The sequence below is a fragment of the Mytilus edulis genome, chromosome 10 (genome assembly GCF_963676685.1).
Source record: "Mytilus edulis chromosome 10, xbMytEdul2.2, whole genome shotgun sequence".
NCBI classification, from domain to species: domain Eukaryota; kingdom Metazoa; phylum Mollusca; class Bivalvia; order Mytilida; family Mytilidae; genus Mytilus; species Mytilus edulis.
In genome coordinates, this window is record NC_092353.1 from 36,779,068 (window position 1) to 36,789,644 (window position 10,577).

General features: G+C 31.5%; 1 protein-coding gene across 2 annotated transcripts; it reads right to left on the reverse strand.

Annotated features, from left to right (window-relative positions):
* Window positions 1-1,002: 1,002 nt before the first annotated feature.
* Window positions 1,003-10,575, reverse strand: LOC139491055 (uncharacterized). Of its 2 annotated transcripts, none has more exons than XM_071278331.1 (5): window positions 10,442-10,575; window positions 6,772-7,454; window positions 4,855-4,999; window positions 1,932-2,216; window positions 1,003-1,506 (listed from the first exon to the last, which is right to left on the reverse strand). In XM_071278331.1, exons 1-4 carry the CDS (start codon window positions 10,519-10,521, stop codon window positions 2,060-2,062), a joined length of 1,065 nt encoding a protein of 354 aa, XP_071134432.1. In that variant the 5' UTR covers window positions 10,522-10,575; the 3' UTR covers window positions 1,003-1,506; window positions 1,932-2,059. The 2 variants fall into 2 exon arrangements, with proteins under 2 accessions (XP_071134432.1, XP_071134433.1); XM_071278332.1 differs by lacking the exon at window positions 1,003-1,506 and adding an exon at window positions 3,347-3,377 and having other exon boundaries at window positions 2,076-2,216.
* Between the last annotated feature and the right edge of the window lie 2 nt (window positions 10,576-10,577).

Below are 10,577 nucleotides of genomic sequence, written 5' to 3' on the forward strand. Positions count from 1 at the left end.
ACTCTTGTTTTATTCATAAAAATTTAACTATCATCAATCCATCATGTATGCATAATAGAAATAGTTTTCATCCATATCTTCTAGTTGAATATGTACTTTATCTCCATGGATTTTTAACCATACTCTTAGCTTAACTTATACAAAGGGCAGAGAGAAGAAAATTTATAAATGTTACAGCACTTGCTCTAAAATTTGAATGGTGAATTAATTGCAGAAATAGTAATAAACTAGAGGTTCTCAAGAGCCTGTGTCGCTCACCTTGGTCTATGAGCATATTAAACAAATGACACAGATAAATTCATGAAAAAATTGTGTTTTGGTGATCATGATGTGTTTGTAGATCTTACTTTACTGGACATTCTTCTTGCTACAATTATCTCTATCTATAATGAACTTGGCCCAGTAATTACAGTGGAAAATATATACTAAAAATTTATGAAAATTGTTAAAAAATGACTATAAAGGGCAATAACTCCTTAAGGGATAAACTGACGATTTTGGTCATGTTGACTTATTTGTAGATCTTACTTTGCTGAACATTATTGCTGTTAATAGTTTATCTCTATCTATAATAATAATCAAGATAATAAGCAAAAACTGCAAAATTTCTTTAAAATTACTAATTCAGGGGCAGCAACCTAACAACGGGTTGTCCAATTCATCTGAAAATTTCAGCGCATATAGATCTTGACCTGATAAACAATTTTACCCCATGTCAGATTTGCTCTAAATGCTTTGGTTTTTGAGTCATAAGCCAAAAACTGCATTTTACCCCTATGTTCTTTTTTTAGCCATGGCGGCCATCTTGGTTGGTTGGCTGGGTCACTGGACACATTTTTTAAACTAGATACCCCAATGATGATTGTGGCTAAGTTTGGTTTATTTGGCCCAGTAGTTTCAGAGGAGAAGATTTTTGTAAAAGCTAATGACGGACGACGACGGACGCAAAGTGATGGGAAAAGCTCACTTGGCCCTGTGGGCCAGGTGAGCTAAAAAAGTGACTGCAAAGAATGAAAAGGTTTCTACTGAGAAATTCAAATGTTAGGGAGACCTGCTTTTTTAACATTGGAAGTACTCTTGTGAATATATATAGGTGTTACAGAATAACGAAAAATAGTAGTTAATCTTTTGGATAAAATAACTTATAAAATAAAATTATTAAAATAACTAATAAATACATGTTTCATTTGTTGAATTAATTTAAATGATTACAAATGTACATTTCATATTACTTATGGAATAATTTTCACTGCAAGTAAATATCATACAAAGGTAAATTGGATTTCTCTAAACATTAAACATGAGCTAAGTCAATTAAATTTTAAAAAAGACTTCAAAAGTCTGATCTACTTTCTGTATGTATCAGTGATCCCTCATTGGTTGAGTTTAATGGCAACCCTGTTTATCCAAACATGAACATGTAAGTCCCTTAAACTTCTGCTGACTTTACAATGAGAAATTTAACATCTTTTACTATGTAAGATCTTATTTTGCTGAACATTATTGCTGCTCACAGTTTATCTCTATCTATAATAATATTTAAACTAAAAACCAAAAACGGCAAAATTTCCTTAAAATTACCAATTCAGGGGCAGCAACCCATCAACCAGTGTCCGATTCATCTGAAAATTTCAGGGCAGATAGATCTTCACTTGATAAACATTATTACTCATGTAAGATTTGCTCTAAATGCTTTGGTTTCAGAGTTATAAGCCAAAATCTACATTTTACCCCTATGTTCCATTTTTAGCCATGGCGGCCATCTTGGTTTGCTGACCGGGTCATCGGACACATTTTTTAAACTAGATACCCCAATGATGATTATGGCAAAGTTTGGTTAAATTTGGCCCAGTAGTTTTAGAGGAGAAGATTTTTGTAAAAACTAACAGATGACTAAGGATGCCAAGTGATGAGAAAAGCTCACTTGGCACAGGGCCAGGTGAGCTAATAAAAGATTCAAAGAATGCAATTACAATATTGTGTTTTCTCTACATCAAATCTCTGTGTCACTATACTAACTGTCATATATTTTCTATAAAAACTAATTTAAAATCATTATTCATACACAAATAGCCTCATAAGACTTTCTACACTCTGCTGATGATCTGTTTAAATCTTCTTTGTATTGTAGTAACTTGTCAAAATGTTTTTCACTTTTTATCATTTCTGTGTTTTTATGAGATTCGTAATGGAAATCTGGTCCCGTTGACTCATACCTACAAATAAAGAAATTCATGCACTTAAAATCATTGTAGTGTAAACATGCCCAAAAAGCGACTAAATGAATGTTTCTTTTAACTCATTTCACAGCACCCTTGGTTTTAGATACATGTAGGATTAATTCCTATGAGGTTTTTTTACTTGTTGGTGTTATCATTGTTTTATATTTTTTGCCATGGTGCTGTTTTGTTATCTTTGACTAATGAGTTCTTAATGTCCCCAGGGATGGTATCTTCCATCTTTTTTTGTCATTGGAAATTCTGTTCATCAGATACCATGATTAGACAAGGAACCTTTTTCTTGGAGTAATTGTTGCTAAATCTTGAATTTGTGTGTATTTTTATGTAGACTGTTGTTTGTTAATCTTTTTTAACAACAATGTTGTCTGTTTTCTTCTACTTGTGTTTTTTATTTCCAACATGGTATCTCTCCCAATTTTTTGTGTGAATGTCAACTTCAATTTGATAAAATCATAAATTCAGATTAACTTCTATCTATAATGTAAATACCAATTACAAAAAAAGTATATTCAACTACATACAAGCATGCTGAAGGACGCCTCCGGGTGCGGGAATTTCTCGCTACATTGAAGACCTGTTGGTGACCCTCTGCTGTTGTTTTTTATTTGGGCGGGTTGTTGTCTCTTTGACACATTCCCCATTTTCATTCTCAATTTTATACATAATATATATAAAAGAAATAGCATGCTACTTTATTTAACTATAAAATTAAATTATGCTTATTACAGGCTATTATTTCAACTTTCAACTTGGAATTATTTTAACTATGGAATTTGCATAATTTCTTGTGCTTGAAATTTTATAATAAATTCAATGTTTATTCTGTCTGTATTATAATAATTTGAAATGTGTATAACACTTTTTAGGTGGACTGTTAGATATACAACGTATTTTGTATAGATAGTGTTGTGCACAGCACAATACATTCTATTGAAAATGTGCTATCTTCTTTGTAATAAAAAGTGTTGTGCGCTGCACAGAGCATTATGATGGAATTTATAAAAAAAAAATTAGGAACAAGAAATTGTGCAAATTTCATAATTAAAAATTCCAAATTAAAATAATAGCCTGTTTTATATTGTTTTATACAATAACATGCTTTTTACCAGAATCAGCATATTCATTTTGTGTCAATTTCTGAAATACAAATAAATCAAAAGAAGTTTTGTTTTAAAAATTCTTGTCTGGTTTATTCACACTAATTATTAAGAAGGTAAAAGTGATGCCTATGTAATTGTACTAAATCTATGTTGTTTTAAAATGTGGATCATAACACTACAGGGAGATAGCTCTGTAAAATCAGCTGAAAGTTTTTATGACATTCTACCGTAGATACTCGCTTATAAGTCGGAAGTTTGGGAGTAAAATTCAGAATCCAGAGAGGGGTACCGACTTATAAGCGAGATCCAGCGACCAGAGGAAAAATCCAAGCTCGAGAAAAGTGGTCAGGAGTGAATATCCTGGTCAAAACAACAGGAATAAATACATCTTTATTATTAAACAGCTATATAAATTATCATAATCAACATCAACTAAATTCAAACCAAACAAACATTTATGCAGAAAATGAATATAATTCCTGGATTTGCATTGGTTTTACCGGCGTTCAGTAACTGTCAGCTGCAAACAAAAATGTCCAAATTTTGTCCGACTTATACGAGGGTCAAGACTAAATCCTCAGAATTTGGAGCTGAAAAGGGCATCCGACTTATAGTCGGATCGACTTATAGGCGAGTATCTACGGTATTGTTAAGAAAATACTAAGCTTCTTAATGATCAAAAGTAGTGTTTTTCAAACTGCTATATATTCAATGATTTTTTTTTATAAAGTGTGTGGTTCAAGTATTTTGAAATGTTTATATTTTTGTCAAAGGGTTAAAGTTTCTCAGTTACAAAAAACTTATGAAAAAACATTGTCAAAATCTGATAAAAATTAAACAAGCCAAATTAAATTCAATCAACGTGTTTGGTTTCACAATAAAACAGTATAACGTATTTTTTTGATGAATATTTCAACTACCAATGTTTTGACATCACCAATTAATTAATTATATTATGTACAATAGTGATTATTATACCAATTTTTTCTTTTTGGATTTTTTTTAACTTTTTATGCAAGTAGGGGCAAATATATGAATTTTTCATCATTAATATCCTAAATTATCCATTTAAAGGAACTACATGTACAATGTAGTTGTTTTTAAAATTGGTACCCAACTGACAAACTATAAGACTATCACCTTGGATATCATATGTTTCTTATATTCATAAAAACACTGACATACATGTACAAATGAAGAATTTCTGAATAATGCCTTGAATATACAAAATGTATAACCCCTAAAAATCTTATCTTTGTAACTTGGTTAGGGATCAAGATAGTGAGTGTTCAATTCAGAAAAATGAAATCAAAGTGTACTTTATTGGGAGAAACCATTTTATACCATGGTACACAATGTATCACCTTATTTTGCTCTTTAAGTTTTTACAAATCTCATTTTTAATCTGTACATTGATTGACTTTGGTGGCCTTTGACTGTTTTCTGCTTTGGTAGGGTTAATGTCTCTTTGAAACATTTCCCATTTACCATTTTAATTTTATTTAATTGCTTACCATTTTTTATGTGGTCCCCTCAGTCTCTCCAGCTCTTGTAATCTTTTCAGTTCTAAGTATCTATCTTCCTCAATGCGTAGTCTCTCCATTCTAAGTGATGCCAAGTCAGATACAAATGGAGATGTGTATAATGGTGATGACTTGCCTACAACATACATTTTGTAGTCATATACATGTAAAGTTTAATATTTCTATAAGAATAATTCTGCACTGTTTTGTTATTAAAACAAAATGGGCTAAAATTGTCATTTATCAGGAAAAGAAAGAATTATTTCGTAAATAGCTTCTGTTCACGAATTGCAATTATTTTTTTTTCTAAAATATAAGTTCTCATTTTATGGAGTGCATTTGAAGTTAGTAGACTGACTGGGTGGCTATTTCTATTGAAACAAATTTGTTAATAATGTATACATTTACATCCAAAGTTAGATGTACATGTAGATAAGGCCACACCAATTTAATTTCTTGTTCTACCGATTTTTGGACTCCAAAATTTGGGGCGAGCGAGCGATTTGAAAATTTTAATAAAAAAATATTTAATTTGAAAATTTTTGAGGCGAAGCTTGAAAAGTAAAGGCGAGCAATTATAATTTTTTTTTGTAAACATAAAATAGTAGGTTTTGACAATATTAAAACTTGATTTATCACTTGTACTTTGACATATCTTTAATTTCTGAAGTATTTTTGCCCTGTTCACCAAGAAATAATTAAATCTGGTCTATGTATGTGTAACTGACAATGAGACAATTCTCAATCCAAGTCATAATCAGTTTTGGGGCAACCCCTTAATGTTATAAATATCCCTTTTACCGTACATGTTTTATGAGGGATCAATATATAAAAATATAATATATTTGTTTGTACAAAAGGGCTCATATTTTCTCAAAGAACTATATATCTATCTGGTATTAAATGGTCAAAACATGTCCAAGAATTTTTGTAATATTCCTGGACTTTAACCATGTTAACACATTTACTTTAACAGTTTAATATTATTCAAAATAAGTGGACCCCTCTTTTAGAAAAAGTTGTTTAACATATGATGTACTAACTTTCCTCTTTTTGAGTACAAAATTCTAAGTTTTCAAAGGTTTTGTATAGAAGAACTATACAAATCCTTGGTATTTCTATTTTCTTTTCTACATCAGTAAAATGACACTTTGTTCTCAACCTGATAATAACAAACACAGGTCAAAGTACGGCCTTTTACACAGGGCTTTGATACAGACCAAACAGCAAGCTAAAAGGGAGTCAAAAATTATTAGCGTACACAATTCAAAAAACCAACGATCTAATTTATATATCCGAACCGGAAAATACCAATGAACCACATCAACAAATGATAACTGCTGAACGACAGGCCCCTGAATCAATCAGGACAGGTTGCATAAACATGCAGCGGCTATGGATAGTTTGTTTCGCCAGCATACAATATAATTGCAGTTGAAGGCAAATCCTTCAGAAGTTCTTTGTACTTTATTCTAACAACGAACATATTTTGATAGGGAATATTAGTAAGGGGGAAAGAAACCATTTTTTTGTTCTTGAAAGGTATTCCCGCTGTTATAAATTTACATCGGAGCACTCTCACTTTTGATAAATAGGTTTCATGCTAAAACAAATATTCTCACAGATATTTACACAGTGTGGTGGGGTGCTTTTATGTTTAAAATCGTTATATACAGGTTAGACTGTTATTTTAAAAACAAATGTTGATATCTTTTTATAATATTTACAAAAAAAAACGGTGCGGGGAATGGACATGATTACATTTCCGGATGCGGGAAGCGGGAATATAAAAAAAAAAAAAAATATTCTGTTTTGAAAAAAATAGGTGCGGGCGGGTCCGTCGAACAAGGAATCAAATTGGTGTGGCCTAAAAACAGACTAAAAGAAAGAAAGAAGATTAATTCTTACGTGTTGCAGGAGCCTCTGAACCCAATAGGTACATAGAATTGACACTATTTGGCTCATAGCTAGTCTTTACATATGATTTTGCTGTTCTAGGTCGTGGCTTGTTTTCAAGTTCTTCCAACTTCCTGTCTAAATCACTAAGTTCATAGGAGGCCTGTAATGTCACAGGAAAAAACTTCAATCCGTTTGAATCCCTATATTTCAATGAATAATTTCTTTCATCATCATTAAGCTGTCTTGTATCTTGAAGGGCTAGAGCAGCACCTAACGTTCCACTATTCTTTTGAGGTGACCTTGACCTTGAAGATGCTCCATATCGTGGCGATAATGAATATTCCTGACGGCTTAAGTGAACAGGTTTTGTATACCACAATTCCTTACCATCATCAACAGGAAGACCTCCAAAAGATTCAGTAAACAGCTTCCTGTCTCTAATTCTGTCATATTCTTCTTCTAAAGGAGTTTTGTGACTCAAACTGTAAGGCGAGTGATGACCAGAAAATGTCACACTTCTTCGCAATGTACTGTCTACATTTTTGCTAGTATTTTCCAAACTTTTGGCAAGATCTCCTAGTGACTCTGCATATTTTCTGTCGCGGTAATTATCCTCCTGATCTAATATGTGTTGACTTAATCGTGATGTTGTGTTTGTAATTCGAGAGTTCCTCAATCCTAAAGGCTTTTCACTGAAAGGACATATAAAAGAGAAAACTTTAATTATCAGGTGGCAGTTACATGTAATATTAGAGTGTATACTTTTACGTATTTTAAAAGTGATCAATAATATGGCCATTGATTGTTGTACTTGTGTTTTATTTGGCACGAAATTATGTTACATTTTATTGTCAAGAGTCCAATATCTTGGACATACACATTTCATGCATGGTGCAGCTTGTAACTTTAGTCAATAATAACAGCATTGTTTGACTCTTTCTTCGGCTTAGTAATCATCGCTGTCTTAGTCAATACCACTGTCCTTAAAGGGACGTCAATATATCACGATAATGACCAGTTTTTCAATAACTATTATGTAATGAAATGTGTGTTTTGACAATTGTTCTTTTCCACATGCTTTCTAAAGCTTATTTTTGATACATGAAGGATTTTTATACATGTACTACAAATATTTTTCAGTTTGAGCCAAACTTTATTTTATTTTTATAAAAATTTGACTTAAAATGAAACCAATTTTTTCTGATGATGTAATTATGTTATGTTTAAATGTAAAACGGCTAAATATGACCACATGGTTAATCATGAACTAAGTATCATCGACTTCTACATACATCTTTATATATATGTTAATGAAAGCAATCCTATCACAGTAGAATACATGTAGGTCAGATCCAAAATTTTTAGGAGGGGTTTGGGGGAATTCCAGGAACCAGTATAAAAGACTTTGAAGGATTCCTTGCTTAATTACATGTAAGGCACCAACACTTCGGTGCCATGATTTTCCCAGGACATCAAGAAATAATTTCCTAAGGTCAAGAACCGATTGATTTGTCAGGAAAAACTTGATTTTACAAGGTGTTACATACTACCTACCATAAAATGGTCGGATTATTCATATCCGACTAAACGGATTAAGACATCCATAAAAATAAGTCTCTACTCGTACTGTATACTACTTAAAATAATATTAAAAGTTTTAAGATAGCTGTGTTTAATCAATCAAAGTGCATTTAACTTCAGGCAATCGATTACCATGTCTTGTGGACGTAATTTTTCAAAAGGTAGACAACCTAATTTGTATACATTTTGTACAAGATATAAAATCAATTTTCTAACTTGTAATTTTATTGAGTATAAACGACCATATAGTATGTACATGTATATAACACCATGTCAAATCAAGTTTTCAGGTGAAAACAATCAGTCCTTGGAAATTTGATTAGTTCTTGCTATCCTATGAAAATCATGGTACATGTACCCCTACCGCCGGTACCTCGAATGACCGAATAACACTGTTAATATCAGAATAACACTTGTAATTCCCGAATAACACTTGTGATTTCAATATTAGCACATATTGGTGACTTTTAAACATTGATTATTAATTAATAGTATATTATCGATGTATTTTATAACTTATAAATGATTTACAGAAAGCAGATAAGTTCATAAAAAACTTTTAAAATTTAGTGTGTACATCGAATATGGCGACCACAGAAATCACAATGGCCGCCATGTTCGATGTACACACTAAATTTAAAATTTTCTTTATGAACTTATCTGCTTTTTGTAAATCATTTTTAAGTTATAAAATACATCGATGATACATTACTATTTAATAATTAATGTTCAAAAGTCACAAATATGTGATAATAATATGAGGCAGGCATAACCTGAGAATGGAGACGAAGTCCGTATGATTTTTTTTTTATGAATGTTAAAAAGAGAAACGAAAATACCGTAACGTTTCCGATTTTGGTTCTGTTGTTAAGGATTTAGTTGTGATGTTATAATGTCATATTCAATGTAAACAAAGAACGTTATGTTTCTGATTTTGGTTCTGTTGTTAGGGATTTTAGTTGTGACGTTATTAAAGTTATGACGTCATATTCAATGTAAACAAAGAAAAGCTATCATCATGTAACGTTTTTTTTTTTTTTTTTTTTATAACAAACAATTTTTAAAAATGAATCCTTTCTTCGACTGATAAATATACATTTTACAAAGTCTCATGCAAACAAGACCGGAAACGGAAGTAGATTTCTGTGCAGAACCGGAAATTCAAAAATTCGACAAAAAAAAATTGAACGATTTTGAGTTCATTAGTACAATTTCCTGATTTTTTTTTTTTTTTTTTTTTTTTTTTATTGAATTTTCTACTGTTATTGGGGTTCTGTTGTTAGGGATTTAGTTGTGACGTTATTTAAATTATGACGTCATATGCAATGTAAACAAAGAAACGCTATCATCAGGTAACGTTTTTTCATAACAAGGAATTATTAAAAATGAAATTAGTATTGCGCGTTCCTTCCTATTTTATACTAGACTGATAAATATATATTTTACTCAAAGTTTCATACAAACGAGACCAGAAAAAGGAAGTACATTGTACATTTCTGCGCAGGTCCGGGATTTCAAAACACGACAAAAAAAATTGAACGATTTGAGTTCATTAGTACATAGCTGCGAAAACGTAGCTCTTAAGGTCCTTTTGATGATTTTTGATATTTGCGGATACTAGATTCAACTGTTGTCAATATATATCAATTAAATTAATTTGCATTGAAGTCTATGGAAAATCTAGAGGATTCTTAGCCGCATCACCTCTCAACATTGTTTACATAACACAAATGCTAATCATTGATTGGTCAGTTACATGTTGTGATGTCACTGCAGATCTGAGATATTCTCATGATAATGATGTTTTGTACAGATTTATGACCCAAAAGAATTGGACAAAGGCATAAATCAAACATTGTCAATGATTCGGAATGGTTTATTTGAAGTTATGTCTACTTGGGATGTAGAAGTATCAAACCAAACCAGTATGACAATAACAGTAAAAGTCCTGTCAAGACTGGTAGCGATTGTTTTGATACTTGAATGTTTTGAGTTATCTCCACTTGTCAGGTGCTTGTTAACCCTTAATTTATTATGCATTAAAGAATATTGTCTACTACTGCTGAGAACGTATATTCAGTTTAATTTTTAAAAAGACCTGTATGAAGCTCTCTGTCCATGTAAAACAAAATCTTCATCGGGGTTAAGGAATTGTTGGCTTCTTGTAAATTCCCGCATGCTGAAATTCTTTTGTTTACGGAAGTAGATAGTTGGATACGACGCATGCGAAGAGC

Bases quoted from the DNA above. Each gene is read 5' to 3' on its own strand.
- LOC139491055 (XM_071278331.1), bottom strand. From the start codon at position 10,521: ATGCGGGAATTTACAAGAAGCCAACAATTCCTTAACCCCGATGAAGAT. The intron at 5,000-6,771 runs GTAAGAATTAAT...TGTATGTTGTAG, and splicing joins TTCAGAGGCTCCTGCAACAC to GCAAGTCATCACCATTATAC. The intron at 2,217-4,854 runs GTAAGCAATTAA...CTTTATTTGTAG, and splicing joins AGGGGACCACATAAAAAATG to GTATGAGTCAACGGGACCAG.